The 19,487-nt window shown below is 43.9% G+C and overlaps 2 protein-coding genes across 15 annotated transcripts in view; one reads left to right on the top strand and one right to left on the bottom strand.

Annotated features, from left to right (window-relative positions):
* Positions 1–2,772: 2,772 nt before the first annotated feature.
* Positions 2,773–6,536, bottom strand: TSTD1 (thiosulfate sulfurtransferase like domain containing 1). 7 transcript variants are annotated; one of them, XR_011140147.1, is made up of 5 exons: positions 6,392–6,525; positions 5,191–5,361; positions 4,784–4,943; positions 3,544–3,636; positions 2,773–3,414 (listed from the first exon to the last, which is right to left on the bottom strand). XR_011140147.1 is itself a non-coding variant. In XM_068937878.1 (4 exons), the coding sequence occupies exons 1-4, from the start codon at positions 6,495–6,497 to the stop codon at positions 3,345–3,347; spliced, it is 507 nt and encodes a 168-aa protein (XP_068793979.1). In that variant the 5' UTR covers positions 6,498–6,536; the 3' UTR covers positions 3,000–3,344. The 7 variants fall into 7 exon arrangements, 5 of the variants coding, with proteins under 5 accessions (XP_068793979.1, XP_068793981.1, XP_068793980.1 ...); XR_011140148.1 differs by having other exon boundaries at positions 3,279–3,414; positions 3,538–3,636; XM_068937878.1 differs by lacking the exon at positions 3,544–3,636 and having other exon boundaries at positions 3,000–3,414; positions 6,392–6,536.
* A 5,083-nt stretch (positions 6,537–11,619) lies between these two features.
* Positions 11,620–19,487, top strand: part of USP45 (ubiquitin specific peptidase 45) — a 58,502-nt gene continuing 50,634 nt past the window's right edge. Inside the window, exons 1-2 of one of the 8 annotated variants that reach the window (XM_068937874.1) lie at positions 11,620–11,737; positions 15,931–16,108. The gene's annotated coding sequence lies outside the window, so the exon portion shown is untranslated. Of the gene's footprint in view, positions 11,738–12,117; positions 12,204–15,930; positions 16,109–19,487 lie in introns of those variants that run through there. The other 7 variants (XM_068937869.1, XM_068937875.1, XM_068937870.1 and 4 more) reach the window with 7 other exon arrangements.

Below are 19,487 nucleotides of genomic sequence, written 5' to 3'. Positions count from 1 at the left end.
TGGTAGTAATTCTGCGCTTATTAATAGGCTTGTGTTTCTGTAAGCTACTTTCTTTTTAATTACTTAATAAACTTTAGTTTGGTAGATCCTGAGATCCCACTGTTACGGGCTCTTTTGGTCCCAAAACACAAATTTGAAGTTTTTACTATTTATAGGAAGCTCTACAATTTCTGAAGAATAAAAAATTCTCAAAAGGGTTCAAGGGAAGTCAGCCCAACTCAGAAGGACACATCTTGATTTGGAAAACAAGTATTACTTGAGAAGTATCCAAGGAAGAAAATAAAAGCAGTAACAAAATTGCTTTTATGCAGATAGTTAAAGTCTTATATAAATTGAGGCAAAAAAAGTTCCTTTTTTCGTATAAATATACTAACGTAACAGACGTATGAAAAGCTTGGTGGAAGGAAGGCATGCAGTTTTGTACTCAACTATCGCTCTCCCACTAAGGAAACAATAAACTGTGCAGATGGCGAAATGGTGCTTTGTGAAAGTTAGATATTATAAGGAATTTGTATTAACACGGGTGGAGTTCAGGCCTGTAATTTCATTCATTTATATATATATATATTTTATATATATATATATATACACACACACACACACACACGTACGTCCAAATAAGGAAGATACAGAAAGGATGATGAACTTTGACAAGCTACACAAAGTTTTAGAAAAACCTTGCAAAAACTACAACTAGTAAAGTGTTCTTTGAAATCAGTGTGCAGTCCAGAAGTTGCAATCACACCCTCATCTGAGTCATCACTCTTTCTCCTCATCTCAAAGTGAGTAGAGATCTCAAAAAGATACTGAGAAAGATCTCAGTGTAATCAAGGGTGTACAATGGCTTTCCCATGAAAAAGGCCTTTTCACTCAGCAAGGATAGCAGAAGTCTGTACAAATCATAAGTGGCCTGAAGAATGAAGAGGTGACTCCTGTCCATCACTTCTGTTGACAGAAGAAATAGGGTCATCAAATGAAATCAGTACGTGGCAAGTTTAGAACGTATAAAGGGGAAAAAGTACTTCCCACACACAAAGTTAAGCCACGAACCCCCCTTGATACAGCATGTTGTGGCTGCTAGAAGTTTGTGTTCATTGAAAAGCCAAAGGACAGATTCGTAATAGAAAATTTCTAAAGATCCAAGCACACCAAGACATGCTAAAGCCTGAAGAAATTTTCATAGCTCTCCTGATTTATATGTCAGATTACTCTAGGGATCATAATCACTACACGCTTAGCCCGTTCTAAAGTCTTACTCAGACATCTATTACCTGTTGTTGTCAAACAAAAAATAATGGGCTAGACAGACCTTGCTGTGACCCAATATAACTGTTTGTTGTTAACGTTTTGTGGCTACATAATTTTAGATATTCCCACCCCACTTAGCTACAAAAAGAAGCATTGCCACGACTGAATCATTATGAAGTTTAGTGGTTAGGTCTCTGGGCTGTTTGCTCATCCGTTCGCTAAAATTTGGTGATTCGGTCAATACAGCTAGGCATGACTGCATAGACGTTTAGCTAAATACTTTCCAGTGTTTCAAACTCAATCTGATCTTAATGATCTACATCAAAAAGCACTGTTAGTTCTGGTGAGGCCTGGCAAGACCAAGCCAACAGTGGGCTTCAGTTGCCGCTTTGATTACATGCTCACCATGCTGTGAAATTGATAACTCTATGTCACGTTAAACAGGCACAATTAAAAGATTGTAGATTTGGCCAAATCCAACAAACATGATAGCCTCTGTTACTCCTCCTGATCCAGCATGGAAAAGAACTTTTGGGAGTAGGATAGTGAAAATTACACAGTAGCTGAGAATGACAATAACACCCACTCATCCTGGTATTTTAATTTCGTCTTACTCCCGATAATTCATTGGTTAAACTAAAGCCAGTATTTTGGAAGTTAGGTCTAAATTCTGGTTCTTCATTAACCTTTATCTCTTCATGGGCTGGAAATAAGGCCTTGCGGTAAGATTGCTAAAAAAGAGGCAGATACTTTGAAGAAAAATGCATTACTCGCTCACAACAGCTACACCACAGTTCTCTCTAATTATTAGAAAAGATAAGAGAACAGATACCCCCGTAAGCTGAAAGACACATGGTCAGGCCAGCACAGTTAAAACGGCTGGCTGCACCCGCTTACTGGAGTTCTGCTCTAGAAACAAATGACAGCAGGGAGACAAATAAGATTCTAGTAAGATTACTTACCTCTTCTTGTCTGTTCTCTAAACTTAACAAGTTGTATATTTTTAGGTCCTCTGTTTCATCTCACCGCTTACACTGCACTGTCAGAATAGAAGAGCTCTAGGATAAGTGGACGCTGCCCGCAATACTGATGAAAGCAGAACTAGGTGAAATTTTAATTCCTTTTTCCAGACAACCTGCAGAACCATAGACTTCTGTGCTAGGACTTCAGTTTTCTAGAGGCCAAAGCAATTCAGCTTTGCTAGTTTCTCTGAACTGTTAACAGTATTAAAAAAAAAACCAATTCTTAAAGTTATGACTATGCAAATTTATAGGTGGGGATGGGTTGGTTTGTTTCGTAAAGTTTAAGACACAGAAATTTATGTACAGAAAAGAAAGAAGGAAGACACCTCAAATTTTCTACCCTAAGATGATTACAGCTCTGTAGCACTAACTTCAAATACAGACAAGTTCTCACTTGACACCAAGATGCCAAGGGAACATAAAAAGTATACCATAGCATTTTGTGCTCAGGAGCAGATTTGTGTATATAGACATACTTTTTAAAATAAGAAACTGCACAAGATTTTGCAGTTAGTCAGTTTCTTGTTGTATTTTGTGATCGACAGTGGATTTTAGGTCTTGCAATCACACAGTACAAACCTAACAAATCCTACCCTCTACTTGTACTCTTCGGAACACAACAGATGTTTCAGAACTATAGCTATACAAAACATTTGTGCTTAGGACAGTTATCCCAATTCCATTAGAATAACTGCAGTCTATTCCCGACAAACTACCCAACACAGTTCATAAGGAAAGTGTAAGTTTATAATAAAGTATTACCACCATTTGTTTAAACAGACATAAACCACATCACACAAAAATCCTAGTAAACATCCTAACTATTAAAGTTGTCTTCACATAGTTCCAGCGAAGGACACAGCCCATAGCAAGTGTTGAACAAACTCTGTTCACATCATAGTCCTCAGATTTGATTTACACCAAGCAGTTAACATGCATGGCTACTTAAAGGTAAATGTCCAGTGACAAAAGAAAACAGGAGAGGGCTGTCTTCTGGAAGTGGAATCCATGCGGTTTGAACATTAAAACCTACAAAGCATCCTGAAGTCCTGGTGGGGCAGGGGTTGGGAGTCATCATCTTCGTTTTTGCTCTGGAGGTTCACGTTTTGCCCACTCCTCAAAGCCACCAGCATAGTGTTGAACTCTGAAAATATACAGAAGATTCATCAGCGTTATGAAGGGCTCTTCCCGATAAAATTGTGGAAGAGGGCATAAAAGAAGGAAACAGAAGGCAAAGCATACAGAAATCCTCTGAAATTAAATATACCTGTACCTAGTTTCAAGGAGCCAGATGCAGTGCAAGGAAAGTCAAACAGTGCTTCTCTCCAGTGTGTTCTATAACACACTTCCTCCAAACGACACAGTGCTGGAGATCAAACATCAAGTGAGTAGCAGTAGGCTCACGAATGAAATAGTTTACCACTGCCTTTTTTAAAAGGAAAGAACTGACTCACTGCGGTGGGACATTTACATGGTATTATGTCTAGTACCTCCGATATCATCAAATAAAAGCAGCACACTGATCTTTTAACTCCTTGTGAACCCACACGCTATGCAGATCTGACATAAGCCTGTGAGGAACCAAAACATAGGAAACAAAAACCCACCATGCAACACAGTACAGACTCCTTCAATTAGGCAGCATGTAAAACAGGTAATGAAGAACATTTTGCACTGATTAAAACAATACATTTATAAAACAAGAGTGCGCTTCTACTTTTTTGAACGGAATTGCCAGAATTATTCCCGTTCATGAACTGCGGTTTAGTAAAAACACGCACAAACAACCAATTGCTGAAATTTCACCTTCGGTCTTCAAGGCCGGGAGATACCTTCTGTCAAGGGCATAAGAAGTCTGCCAGCAAAACGCTGCTTTCATTTTCATTATATCAATCTCATTGTCTTTTAACTATTCCCTTCACTATTTTATATCTGGCAAACAATGCACTAGTTTACTGAAAGCAAGGGCGTATCTTGTCTTTGGTGAACTGTACAGGAGAAATTGCAACTTTAACAAGGGTGCTGTTTCATAAACTATTTAATGTAATTTAAGATTACTTCTACCAAAACGGGGAGTTCTCCACCTTTCCAAGCATCCTGCTGTCACCTTCATGTCAGGATAGGTGTGTATGAAGCTGCATAAGCATGCAACATTTTGGTGAGGCCGCCACAAAAGGTAGGAGAAGGACCCTTCAGTAGCAGGATGGTCTTGCAGTAGCTTGCATCACTTGTAGCACCTAAGCAGAGCCGCTGGGAAGTCATTTCACAGGACAATACCCTTCACCTCGCTCAAACACCAAACAGCATCTTTCAAGGTTCACTGAAGACATAAGGAAGTACTATATATAAATAATAAGAAGCCTGTACCGTCTACTTTGAATCGTCTAACTCAAATATTGGTCACTTTGCTCAGGCTTCACATTTAAACTTTTACCCGCACCCATAAGAAGCTGAGTAAGAATTCACAGCGGCCTTATTAATCCCGTCCTTATAGGCAGAAGTCGTAGGCTCACCTGCTGAAACCCAAGGCCATGGCAAAACCCAGTGCCTGTTTGCTTCTCACTCCTGCCAAGCAGGAGAAAACCATATGGTCCGACTTGGCAGGCATCTTCTGACGGTACTGCTCCTCGAAGTCCGCTGGGCTCATCTGCAGAGCTTCCGCTAATTCGCTCACTGGGCAACACAGAAAAGCAGTCCCAACTTATCCCCCGTCCACAACCGCGCTTACACCGGCAGGCTTCAACTTCCTCTCGGAAGAAGTCTGGTCTCACTACTTATTAGATGCTGTTTAGCACAGTCCTGGTTTTTTTGCTAAGTCATCATCATTTGTTCACAGATTTGACCACCGGACCCCCCCCCCCCGAAAAAAAAATTTCTATGTATTCGGCATATTTCTACGCAGCACTTCTCAGTATCTTACAAGGTATGTTGATGGACTCCGGGATTTTTCCAAATCTGTCGATCTCCCATCTTTCGCGGACATCTATGTGGACGATGTTGCTTTTTTTCAAGTCTTTGAATTCCTCGTAAGAAACACAGCGCTCGGCAGCGGAGCAGAGGTCACGGGAGATGACAGCCACCCTCCTCGCCTCTGCAAGGCAGACGCGGCCCCTCAGGACACCGAAAGCCCCTCCGCTTTTCACCCCAGGCCTGGCGACAGCTATTCCTGGTCACCAAGCTGAAAACACCCACCACCCGCCCTGCACTTCCCCACCCGCGCACCGGCCACCCCGCCGCCACCGCTCTCCCGCCTCACCGGCCGCCGCCCGCAGCGCCCCCGCCACCCGGCCCCAGCCCCAGCCCGGCATGGCCGCGCTCGGCGCCGCCCACCCCCGCCGAAAATGGCGGCCGCCGCGCAGGGGCAGGGCCGCGGCCCCCTCCCTGCGCCGGGAGCGGGGCCGCCCGGGCCGGGAGGCGGCCGCCCGCCGAGGGCTGCGCCTTTCCGCTTCCAGGCGGAGCCGCCGTCAGCGCAGGGGAACAAGACTGGATTAAAAACAATATATAATTTGCCCCCTCCTCCTCCTGCCTCCTCACACACACACGTAAATCGCGCTGGTTTCTGCCTGCCTCCCGACTGCTCCGTCTTTGGCCCATTTGTGCGTGACCACTACAGCCCTGAAATCCGTAAAAATGAAACGTACTGCTGAAAGCGCCCGACTCCCCCTCACTCTTGAACACACAGGTCACCACAGTGTGATGTGTATTCCTATGGGATCTCATCTGTATCTCAGCTGGACTTGGGTGCTTCCCCCCCCCCCCCTTCAATTTATAAGCACATCGGGTCTTTCAAGAAGGAGGGATAAAAATCCCTTAACAACAACTTGGAAACACGCTTTTAGGACAAATGAAATAGAGGGTCCCTCTGCCGCAGTCAAATCCGCAAAGACCTGACTGCAAGACAGGGACAAAGAGCAGAGCTGTCAACGCCGAAGTCAGGTTCGGGCTCGGTTCTTGCAGGACAGCTTCCGCTGAGCAGGTGAACGCGTCCTCGCGCCCTGCACGTTTACTAACTGAGGCTAAAAACAATGGCACGGTAACGCAGCTAAGCATGTGCATAAATTTCTCTGCGACCGGGTTTTTCTTAGTGTATCAGCAGAGGTAAGATGTGAGCTAAATCTGACCTTCAGCAGCGGTGAAATTCGTAGCTCCGCATTTTTCACTGAGAACATCCTGACGTTTGAACCTCTGTGTTTCTGTCGAATGCGTGTGCCCGGGTGGGTTGGACATCTCTCAGCTGTCTCTGCTTTTGCTGGTAAGGTCCAAGATCTTGAAAAAGACTGGAGCAGTCAACATGTGGTATATTTATTGTATGGACTCACAGTTCCCAAGTTGTCAGCATGCTAAAAACCTGTCACCCATTTTTGGCAATATTTCGTATTGTGGTGGAAAATAAGTATTAATTTACATTGCAATCCTCTGTAAACTAGACTACTAACAATGACTTTAGGTATGGCTGCTATGTTGCATAGCTTTTAACTACGTGACAGATTTTGCTCTATGGGATTGTAACGCTTTGTTCATAGCAAGAATTAACGTCCACAACTCTCTGGCTTCACTTTACTTTGGAAAGTCACTCGTCAAAATGAAAATAAAGATCTAAATAGCTTTATTATCCCTGCATGTTAAAAACATTCATTAAAAAGGTAGCAGGGTAGCTTGCTAGTTATGATAATAAAATATTATGCTTAATCAGCTCACAACCCTATATAGGAAAGCAAGGGGAATACAGAGGACGCTTTGGCTTCAAAAAAGGTGTATGTAATTCCCAGGGAACTGCTGGGGTGGGGGGGGCACCTCCAATTCCAGGGCAAAAATTGGCCCCAACCAATTACATTTAAATAGAAACACTGTTGGGGTGCTGATTGCACAGTGTCTCCTCATACAAAACTTCCACTGACTGAACAGTCCTGTGTGACACAGAGACACTATCAGGCCCTTCTTGTATTGCTTTTCCTCTTCTCTACGTTTCTTACTGACCAGGCTCGGAGGCCCACCTTGTGCTTCAGCTATCTCTTGGTTTTGACCTAACAGAAACGTTTAGTGTAAGGCCAGGGACTAAGGAGCCCTCAGAACCTTACAAGGTACGCAGCAAGCGTGGTGAAGATCAGTTCAAGGTTTGACGGCACTTCACGATAAATAATCATAGACCAGACTGCTGAAACTGATGCTGTGAGGGTGGACTGTGAAAGCTTGGCAAGTGTGTTTTATTCTGTGACAGTTGTTATTTTCAATCATTTTTTTCTTCCTCCTGTAGCTACTTCATTCTAATTTTTCATAAAAACCTTGAGGAGAGACATGACTAAGTAAGATCTTGGTTCAGCTTTTTCTGATCTTAATGAAGCCAGCTACAAAGATGTCTTACTGGCAGAATGCTTATTAGCAACTATACATCTGAAGAGCAGTTACAGGCTATGTTAAATTCAATCTACATGTTGCATTAACTCATACAGATGAGCAGTTTAGCCTTTAAACTACTCATCATATTTGCAAGCTTAAGTCTTAAGAGTTACTTTCTTTTGCTTGGTTGCTGGATCAATGCATTTATTCTGTTGGCTTAATATATAACATTACTATTTTCACAATTTATTGTTCATCACGTATTATTTCATACTGTTTTGATTTCTGACGTGGTGTTACTCCAAAATTTTAAAAGATAACTTCCTAATGCCTGCCATAAAATATATCAAACACCATTTGAAAACCAGTTGTTTCTCCCTCAGTAGTCCCACTGTAATTTTATTCCAAAAATATCACTGCTCTCTCTACTTTCTGGCCGAAATCTATGACTAAACATTGATAAAATATATGAACATTTACAATATTTGGTGAGTTTGCGATAGCATCTCAGTGCTCGGTGAAGCCAGTGGGAGCGTTCCCACTGATTCCAGTAAGGTCTGAATTTCACTGCACGTACTTAGAAGTTGAGCAGCCTGGGTGGATAAATTGTACACAGATTTTTCACTACCACATACAGTACCAGCAAGTTCTTTACACAACTGGAATACTCAGTTGGTGCCTTCAGTTTCAGTTCATTCAGCAGCTCCAGTTCCTGCTGCTTTATCTGAGCTAAGTAATTTCCATAAATGGGTCATATGTTGAAAAACATTACAGTCTAAAGTAAAAGTAATAAAAACTGAAAGACCGAACACGGGGATTTTGAAATGAAATGTACCCAAAGTAATTCTAAAAAGAGTAAAATTGTTATATTTGAGGACAAAAGCTGATTTTATCATTGACTGCACTGCTTTTACTTCTGCAATTGTTCATTTACATTTGCACTTGCTGTGGTCCACTGTTAACAATTTTATGTCTCGTTCTGATATGCTTCGCTTTTGTGAAGTGTCAGTCTTCCAGCTCCGAGGATTCATTAAGATAATGCTACCATTTTTAGTGGAGAAATGACAGTCCCTCTATTATGTTTTAAACCAGTATTGTATACTTACTACATGCCATATGATGTACCTGAGAGTCCAGGCTTCTAAAGGCAGGCACATTGTATCTTTTCATTTATAAAAGATGTATTTTGAGGAATATGTTGTTGAACCTTTACTAATGAGAGTTTTGTTTCTCAAAATGAGAAGAAAATATTTTCCAGTACTATAAAGTGTGACAAATTGAACTTGGCACATATAACTGGTTCACTAGCTGCCCTTCTGCCAGCCCTTCCATATGGCCTCCTTCTTGACAGACATTTGCAAATTGTCTCTCTGAAGCAGTATGTCTATATATGACTTAAGTTTTATACACTTTTCATTTTCAACAATATATGGGTAGAAGGCAATACTTCTGGAACTCTCTTTTGAAGTATATTTCACTGTATACTTGAGCTGCAGTAAAATAAACAATGACCAAAGTTACTCTCCATTTACTGTATAGATAGCTATGAAGACCATAAAGTTTGAGCTGTGGAGCGTCAGAATACTTATCATATGACAGGCATATTCATATGAGGTTGTATTTGTATAAATTCATTTCTAGTTGTAAGTTGACCCTGGATCACACATATATACACACAAACAGAGAACACATTAGTTTTCTTGAAGAAATCTTTCAAATGCTCAGTTAGGAGCCAGTGGAGATCAAGTTAGGCAAACTCCCTCAGTTAGTAAAGGGATGGGAGAGAGAAAGACAAGCAGCAATATTCCAGCCATCAATCCCTCTTACACTATCACATTAATCTAACAAATCTCAATAAATCTGAATAAACTAAATAAAGTTTCTAATGACTCTTTTCCCCTCTTTTTTTTGGAGGTAGCACATTCAATTCTTCTGTCTGCCGTCCAGCGCACATACAGCCCCTCCTCGTCACCTTTCTTTGCTTCACCTCTTGGAACTATCTCTCTGTTTCTGCACAGTCTCACACACCCGTCCCCAGTGGCTTCATTTCCCAGCTGATTTACCCAGTCACATTTACCCTTGCGCGTTCTTTATCCTCACCTTCTTATTTGACTGCAGCTTTCTTTGATTAAAGAAATGGTTCTCCGACCTAGGCCTCCACCAAGTAGTGCTGCCTTTCTGATTTTTCTACTACTGCACCCTCTTCTTTTGACTATCACTTGATTTCTGCCATCAACTTTCAGCCTTCCCATACACTGATGCTTTGCTTTCCCATAGCGTTCTTCATCATGTCTTACTGTTTGCTCTTGGCTTTTCCTTTCTGCTTTTTCCTTACTTCCTTTCATGGCTTTTGATTGCTGATGCTTTTCGCCCTTCATTCTTCTTTGCCCTTGACCCTTCATTTTCTCTCATTACTAAACCGCAGACACAACTCAAATTCAATATTTGCTTTTTGTGCCTCTGCTTTCGTTTTGTTCAGTCCTAGAGGAAAGCCGGGGACTTGGCTGGCTTCCATGACAAATGTGTGTTCCTAACATGCAACTCTAACTTATATCCGTGTTTCCCCAAGCAACAGAAACCCATGCACAAAAACCATAGACAGCTTTTTATTAATGTTTTAATGCGTTCTGTCCTCACTGTCTGCACAGAACTGAATCAGTTTCAGGGAGCATTTTCTCACCTGATTTTTTCCACCGCCGTTGCTTGCCATCCCTTTCTGCTTGTCTCCTGAAATTCTACCTTTTCCAGATACTTCTGTTCTCTTCTCCTGTGCTAAGTGAGCGTTAGGGGGGAATCCCTTTGCATCACACTATCGCCCTTTCACACACGCTCACAGTTTCCTTTCCTTCCCTTAAAAGGTTAAAGAATCTTTTAATCTAGATATTTCCCTTACAGCGCAAGAATTCTTCCATCTCTCCTGTGCAGAAGAGCAGGAGCCAACTTCTCAATCCAGTTTGTTTCCCAGTTATTACCCCATCTTCCGTCTTCTTCTCACACATAAACTCAATGGACATGGAGCTCACCATCACGGTCTGATGTCCCTCTGCTGCAGGCTGCAGTCCGCCTGCTCATCTCTGCGCTCAGCTGAAACTGCTGTCATTGACGTTCCTAAGGAATTGCTCCTACCAAATCAGAGCCTGCTTAATCTGTCAACCTCCTTCAACAATACTCTTCTTGACATCTTGTCTTTGCTTGGTCCAGTGACTTCTGGTTGCTCCCCTAACCATTCTTTCAGCCTGTTTGTCATTAGGACCACTATGCAGCATTATCCAGGTTCCCCGCTCCTAGATTTGAGGTGTTCTGTAACAATTTCATTCTTTTCCCCCTTTTGGCCTCTAGCTGTTATCTCTACCTAATCTTCTCGCGTTAAAATTAAACTACTCTCTCTACGTGACAGGCACGCAATTCCAACTCCTGAATTCACATTTGCCTTCTAACTTACTTTTGTTGTTTTGTTTTGTTTTTTGCCTCTGGCATCTCCCCGTGGATGCAGAGTCACATTTTGAGCTGAATCTCCCACCCCAGTCCTCCCTGTTGTCCCGGACTCCCATTGCTCTGCCTGTCCCCCAGCCCGGGCCTCCGCTCCGACTCTGATCTCCCTCTCACCCGGGCTACCCTGAAAACGCGTGTAACGCCTAGACCTGCGTCTGACACCTCTGGGTCTGTCCGTTCATGTCCTTGCACGCAGATGAGGCTGCCAGGTGCCTTCCCGTGCGCCAGGCCAGTGTCCCCAGACCTCCCAACCAATTCCGACCCCCCCTCCCCTCAAATTCGGGTGCCGAGGGGCTTCTGTTGGCCCGTCTCCCTCTCCTTGCACCTCCCTCCTCTTCCTCACCCTGCCGCCACCCACCACCTCTCACCCCCGGCCGGAGGCCGCTGCCTGCAGGGGCTCCGCAGCGCCCGGCCGGCACCGCGCCGCCCACCGTCCCTGGCCGCCGGGCCGCGGCGGGCGGGCGGCCTCGGCCGGAGCCGGGCCCGCTGGGGCGGGGGGAGCGGCGCGGCGCGGCGCGGCGCGGCCGGGGGCGGGCCGCGGCGGGCGGAGCGGCGCTGGCTGCGGCCCAGCTTCCTCCGCCGCTTCCTGCCGCCGCCGCCGCCGCCCGTGCCTGCCCGCCCGCCGCCGCCGCCGCTCCGTGAGTGCGGGGCGCCTGGGTGGGGGGCGGGAGCGGGGCTGCGCGGCGGGAGCCCGGGCCCCGGCGGGCGGCGCCGCGCCGGGGCCGCTGCCGAGCCGCACCGGCCGCGGGCGGGCGGCGCGGCCTGGCCGGGCCGGGCCGATGCGATCCGGTCCGGGCCCGGCGCGGGGCGGGCGGCGCCCAGTGCCGGGGGCGGCCGGGGCCCGGGCGGAGCTGGGGTGCGTGTGCGTGCATGTATAGGTACATATATACCCGTATATATGTATATGTGTGTATATACCCATATATATGTGTGCGCGTGTTTGTGTTTACACGTGCGTGCGCAGGCGGGCACGCAGTTCTACCTCATGTTTCTTCCGTCGTTTCCTAAACTAGTTGAAAACTACGCTTTGTGGCGCCCTTACTCCGACCTGCCAGCTGCGAGCTTCCCGGTGTTGACAATAACCGGTTGTTGGTCTAAAACCTGGTAAGCGCGTGGCGAAATGCGACCAGCAGCGTCGGGCAGTTTTCCCTGGCTCAGTCGGTTTCTCAGCGCAAGGCCTGTTTAATCGCAGGGGAGCGTGGCGATGGCTCGGGTTCGGGCATCCGCCACGTTCGCTTCGCGTGGGGCCAGCGAGCAAGGGCGTTCGACGAGCACGGCTTAAAACGGGTGTTTCAGTCCTGCACCGCCACGCTGTCGCACCTGGTTTCTGCCCGGCTCTGACAGCGTCGCGTACGCCAGCCCGGTGATGCCCCCAGCCGGCCTGCAGCTGCTCCGGAGCCGCCGCGGTGAAAGCAGCCTGCGGGCTTCCTCCCGCTAGACGCTTCGGCGCGTGGCCGGAGCGCGCGGATCAGGTCTCTCTCGCCTGGCGTTTTACTTTTCAGGGAACGACAACGGGTGTTAGCGGCAGGAGGAAAGTCGGTGGCGGTTAGATGAGGTGAGGAGGTGATGGTGCTGTCAGTTAATGAGGCACGTCCTATTTTAGACCCACAACTGCAACGCTGCCCGTGGTGTTTTGAGTTTCTGTTTTGATTTTGATAACGTGGATTTTGTTAGACCTTCAGCCAGCCTTTTGCTATTAGATGTGCTTTACTTCTGGCACATCGTGCTGCTTTTGCTGTAGATACGCACAGTTAAACGGAATTTGCATGACTGCGCCTTGAACACAGACGCGCAAAAATAACCTGTCAGGATTTATAGGCGGATGACAATAACAACAAATGTATCACTCTATTGCTGGGTGTTGTCTCTAGCTGCCAGTATCCGCAAATTCCTTTAAGCAGTCCTTTCGTACAAGCCTACCGTGCAGATTTTTGTTTGAAGGAAAGATTCTTTCCACAGTCTTTTCAAATGGCACGAACGTGTGCCAGGTTGGTCGTAGAATACGCCTTGTAAAATTACTCTGCAGTTTACTGCGGTTGTGAATGTTTTGTCACGCTTCTTCAGGAATTACTGAAGACCTGGTATTCTGTAGTTTTGTTTCCCTGAGATTCACAGATACATAGCTAGTGTCTCACGGGTTTTGCTGGTAACATCAATCGTAGTAGATCAAGGACAAGTTGTTCTACTTTAGATGTGTCATCAAAACAAACTGGGGCAGTTTGTACGAAGGGAGTGATTTGAATGAATTTGTTGCCTCTCAGCAGCCAGACTTTGACTTTCAAAGAGCTCAAACCTTTTTTTTTTTCTGTAGACATTTACATTTCTGGTTGTTTTACCACCCTTGATTAGCTTGCTCCTGCAGCAACCTTCCAAAGTAGATGGAAAGTTATACATCAACATTGTCTTCCTGTCTTAAAGGGACCTGCCCAGGCTCAGCCCTGTAGGCAATGGTGTAACACATTAGAAAATGAGTTTTTAGCATTCAGTCTGTCAGCTTAATGTGTAGGTTTCAGTATACTGGCTTGCATGGCATACTACAACCACAGTTGCCTTTTATTGTTTGCTGTTACTTTACTTTCTCCTTCTGTTTTCGGACTTTACAGAATAGGTATTTCTCCCAAGTTCATCTTTTGCTGATATTGCCCTTCATTTTCTTTGATGACACTTTGAACCACTTTTTTTTTCTTGTTTTTGTCCCGTGGCTATCCTGCCAAGAGACTGTGAGTTCATTGTTTATCCTCCAGCTGTTTCAGTTCCCACTCCCTCAAGTCTTCTGTAAGGATGGGACTGCTTAGTCGTTGTTTGTATCACTTGACTGCATAGGCTGTTAGCTGTCTCATCTAACTGCCTTTTCACTGTATGAAGTTCTTTGCTTGCAGGCCAACACCATTACTTCTAAGCCACAGCTCTTTTGTGTTATTTATGTATTTTGCTGCTGAAGGGGTGTCGGTGAATATGTTAGACCATGAACAACACATCCATCCAGATGTTTTTTCCCTCTTAGTGTGTTAATATCTTTTAAGATGTATTTAAAGTGGGATAGAGAGCATAAGCAAAAGTTGTACGTGTGTATTACGAGGCTGGATATTGGCAAGGATCCCTGCCTTTTTCCATAAGATGCTAGCAAAACCTTTGCTGTAAGATACTAGCAAAAATAGTTGACACCAAAATACTACTCCTTTTATTCACTCAATTCTTGTATTTACTTCAGTCATAAAGCCGGTTACGAGGCCTTTCGTTCTGATTTGTAGACGCACTGGGTTTTTGTCATCGTTAAAAGTTTCTGCGGCAAGCATGTTTCAGTAGCAAAGCTGAGAAGGATTGTGTAGGATGCAGACGTGAAAATTGACAGACCATGTTTAGCATGGGCAGATGGATTAACACGATTAATGAAAGTGAGAAATGCTGTGGGGTTTTTACTGGCACTTGGGAAGTTGCACCTAGTAGTCAGAAGGCTCTGTGTCACTCCTTGTGCAAAAAGTACATCCATACATCACCCTTCTAGGACTGTAATATAATGTCAGGATTGGCATATGAGCCCTAGCGATGGTGTAGGATGTGTGTGATGTGCCTTCAGGCAAGGAAATCTTGGAGATGACACTTCCAGAATTTCGAATGACATTTTCCAGGGGAAGAAGTGTTGCTGCCACTACCAGTCAGTAGTTCTGGTCCTTTTACTGCTCTAGCAGGCAGCGAGGGCTTGTTTGCTGTGAAGGTTTTGGTGGCTGTCAGAGCGCTGAGCGCCCTGGCCTGCTGATTGATGGCGCTGCCCAGTTGCTAGCCGTGATGGATGCGGTGCCTGCTCTGATTGGATGACATTTGATCTAGTAGAGAGCCGGCCAAAATGCCACAGGTAATGCTCTGAACAGCCGTCCAAAACATATCCACTTATAGCCTACATCAAAACATGTAGCGATTCTGCAATACTCGGAGATGATTTGGCATTACTGACTTGTACAGATCTCTTCCTTTTGTACTTTCACAGACAGAAGAAAGTTCATAAAGCTTGGTCACAAGCATGCTGCAGAGCATGTTGGCCTTTTGACTGAATGTACACATCTTTTCTATTCAACAGCCCCTTGCTTGGGTGGTAGTCTGCTGTTGGCAGCTGTACAATTCTTTTAAGTTATAGGGAAGCCCTGTGCTAATTTTTGGAAAGCTATGTTCATGCTCTCTATGCTGTCCCTGCATTTTTAGTGTGATGCTTTTTTTTTTTTTTTTTTTTTTGCATTAGCAACAAAGAAATGTAGCATTTTAGTTGAAAAGTTTGACTACAAATGGTTGGAATTTAGGGTACCTCAGATGAGTTGAGAAACAGGGAGGTAAATGTGTTTGCCCCAGCTCCTTTGAATTCAGATGCTTACTGATGAAATAACTTACAGTACTGATTTCACAGTTAATGACTGATCATACTATGTTACCCATAGCCAAAACAGTACATAGGGATTATCTGTAGACTCATTTGTATATATTTCATAGGATAAGAATGTTTAGATAACTTGGTGATTATTACGTCGTTTTTATCTTACTGTTTGCTTTCTAGGAATGCAGATGTAATCCTCTTAGTTATTCATGATTTGGGGAAAGTGTTGTGCTAACTGTTGTACAGACAAAGAAAAAAAACATGGCGCTTACCTGAGAGAGCTGGCGCCCTGGTTATAAGATGAGGGAAAAAGTGGATCTTGACAGATGAAGTGGAAGCAGTGAAAGAGTAATAGTACGACAAATTATTCCTCTAACGTACTGATGGTCTTGTTTGGGTTTCTTGTAAACAACATAGCATTTTTTCCCATGCTGTACCTTAACTAAGAGTGCATATTTCAAAATTTAGCAGGTGAGCTATGAAGACCTTGTAGGAGGAGGGATTCAACCTCTAAGTAATGAGTGCAAGATGATGCAGTGGGAATAGACCTTGAGGAATCTAGACAGTGAAGACAGCTTCCCCACCTCTGCTGCGTACAGATGCTGTGAGAGGAATGACCCGTTTTTATTTTTCTCCCTAAAGAAAAGTGAGTTGTAGTTTACACTATGCTTATACCTTTTATCGGTCCTAGCTCTATTGATTTTTAGTAAACTAAAGCACTTAAAAAAAAACAGTGAATGTATTTTAAGAACTACATCTAACTCTTTTTAGTTTCTAACTAGATACTTTATGGAGAGGCTGCTTTACTGTGTTCAGTATAGACTATTTTAGGCATACATTGCATTTAAAATAGTCAAGATATACCTTAGATTTAACTTAAAAAATTTAACACTAGTACCATATGTTGATTTTTGGCACTTTGTGTCACATGCAGAGCTTTTAAAAATAGGTGGGCAGGTTGCTCTGCTTCTGAAGTGTTTTGATTTTTCTAGAAAGGTGGAAATGAGCAATTGTAGTAAGGAGCTTTTAATCTTAATTGGCTTTTTGCAGGCAGATTGCTATTAGGATTCTTTGTAAGTGTCAAAAGTAAACTCTGCACCAAGAATAGCAAGTGATGATTATTACACTTCAGACTCTTGTATGCTAAGTTCACAAATCTGAACCAGCTGGGCAAGAACTAGTTTCTAGTTTTGCGTAAGTGAGTGTTTAAAAGGATGTGATTCAACTCTTTCTACTTTTACTTTTTTTTCTAAGAAACTGAGCAATTTTCACTTCACATTTTTACTGTATGCTAAATAGAGATCAGGATGAGGGAACATACTGTCTAAACTCCGCTTTTTCTACTGCAAAGATCTTTTTTACTGTTATTTTCAGATTCATTAGTGAAATATCATGTGCACTGTGACTTTATTTTGTGGATAGGAAATTAAAAGCTTACCATATTTGTTTTTCCATTACAAAGAGCAACTTCTGAGCAAGAGTTGGTAGAGATTTTTTTCTGCTTGTTCTTTCAGAGAATATCATCCTAAAATGTCTCTTCTAGGACACCCCATAGTTGATGGCCATAGTTACGAATTAAAGTCATTGAACATATTCACAAAAGAGGAGTAGGTTAGGAAGAAGCAAACCATGGGAAAATTGTCAAGGCTTTTAATCTCCAGAGGATCAAGGTTATCTTTGTGCCAGTTGATCATTTCTCCTCTGCCCTCTTGTCCTGAATGGATTGTGTCTAAGGTCAGCAGACACCTAGAGGATTGTTTTCTTAACTGTATTTCATGCTTTTTTGGCCCTGCATTTCTTCAGGCTTTTCATTCCCGTAAAATCTGTCTGTTATTTCACATAAATGTTTCTTAGAATTAATTTCTGAACTACTTTACATTTCTTCCTCCTTTATCTCAATTAAATGCAATAACCATATTCCTAGCATAAGCATTTTGGTATCTGAAATGCTGATCCCATTTTTAATTGTTAAATCTTTTACTTGTAATCTTTTACCTTTCTGCCCTCAAGCATGCTGGAAAAGGGCAAATAGTGCCTACCCACTGGCCTTCTTGCATGCTTGCTAAGCATCTCTCTTGCTCTTACCCTTCTGTATGCTTTTCAGAAATCAAGCGCCAACTCTGGCTAGGTCCTTGATATTATGTGGCTTTGCAAAGAGCTCACAGATCTGTAGGCCTTGTATGATGCATGCTTCTCTACATGTGTGTTAATGAGAACTGATTAATCTAATGGTACATGTTATCCTTTGTTCTACTCACTCTTACTAAAAGAAGACTGAAAAGTCTCTGCTTTGGTCAGTGGATTCCCAAATCTGCAGTGTGAACACTTGGTTACGAGGTCAGTGTTCACTTCTAACACCTTGTTGATTATTTGGGGACAGAAATGCCACTCATGAAGTTCAACAAAGGCAAGTGCAAGGTCCTGCACCTAGGCAGGAATAATCCCATGCACCAGTACAGGCTGGGGACTGACCTGTTGGAAAGTAGCTCTGCCGAGAAGGACCTGGGAGTGCTGGTGGACAACAAGTTAAACATGAGCCAGCAGTGTGCCCTGGAGGCCAAGAAGGCCAATGGGATCCTAGGGTGCATTAGGCAGAGTGTTGCCAGCAGGTCGAGGGAGGTGATCCTGCCCCTCTATTCAGCCCTGGTGAGGCCTCACCTGGAGTACTGTGTCCAGTTCTGGGCTCCCCAGTACAAGAGAGACATGGCACTCCTGGAGAGAGTCCAGCGGAGGGCTACCAAGATGATTAGAGGGCTGGAGCATCTCTCCTATGAAGAAAGACTGCAAGAGCTGGGCCTGTTCAGCCTGGAGAAGAGAAGATTGAGAGGGGATCTCATCAACGTGTACAAGTATCTGAAGGGGGAGTGTCAAGAGGATGAGGCCAGCCTCTTCTCCGTGGTGCCCAGCAACAGGACAAGAGGCAATGGGCAGAAACTGAACCACAGGAAGTTCCATCTGAACCTGAGGAAAAACTTCACTGTGAGGGTGACAGAGCATTGGAACAGGTTGCCCAGAGAGGTAGTGGAGTCTCCTTCGCTGGAGATATTCAAAACCCGTCTGGATGTGATCCTGGGCAATATGCTCTAGGTGACCCTGCTTGAGCAGGGAGGTTGGACTAGATGAACTCCAGAGGTCCCTTCCAACCTAAACGATTCTGTGATTCTGTGATTCTGTTTCCAGTCATTCCAGATGCTAGTTGAAACTATGCCTAAAGGACTATGCAGCGTGGATTCCAGTGGTGGGCTACTGATGCCCTGGTCGAAGTAATTTTAAGTTGCCTATTGGCCTCATGATTTCAGGGGTGGAAAAGACTCTTGCTTGCGTTCTAGCTAGTCTGGTGGACAATTGTTCTTTCCTAAAGTTGTCTGAGATCCTGAAGTGTATTAATATGACCAGAGTTCACCCAAATTCACCCAAATGAGAAAGTCGTGTGGTTTGGACAGTCTTACATAACCTGTCCAAACAGATACAACTGTTTATGGTGAAACGAATTTGTGTGATCATTTGTGTCCATGTTGAATAACCGAAACACAACTATATTCCTCTAGGGAGGTCATTTTTCTGTCTTTGCTATGGACTCTTTATGTCATTTAGTGAAATATCACTGTTTTTTAGTAGAGTCTATATCAGTCCTACTGTTTGATCAATGTCTTTGCCTTACACGGCGTTGGCAAGTATGCTCTAGTAGTTTACAGTATTAAATGCTGCTGACGGAGCTACAAACCAGGTACGTGTCAATGATATGCTTTTCAAGCTATGTTTGGTATACTGAGTGTTGTTCAGAACTTGTATTAAGCGTGGCTGTCCTGCTTGGAAAACATTTTGTGCTCAGTTAAGTTGCTGTGCAGTTAACTCGTGATGGGTAGTTTCGCAATAGCTTACATGTAAATTATAAGATGACAAGGCAGCAATAAGCACTTAAAAATGTTTGGATCTGAAGCACCTTCTCCTTTTCTAGAGTTGCTGTGATGAACAGCTGCTGATACGCGTTAGAGATTTTAAACGTAGTTGAATCTAAATACTGA

Source organism: Struthio camelus, chromosome 3 (genome assembly GCF_040807025.1).
Source record: "Struthio camelus isolate bStrCam1 chromosome 3, bStrCam1.hap1, whole genome shotgun sequence".
NCBI classification, from domain to species: Eukaryota; Metazoa; Chordata; class Aves; order Struthioniformes; family Struthionidae; genus Struthio; species Struthio camelus.
The sequence above is the reverse complement of the archived record's forward strand: the minus strand, read 5'-3'. Positions and strand labels throughout refer to the sequence as shown.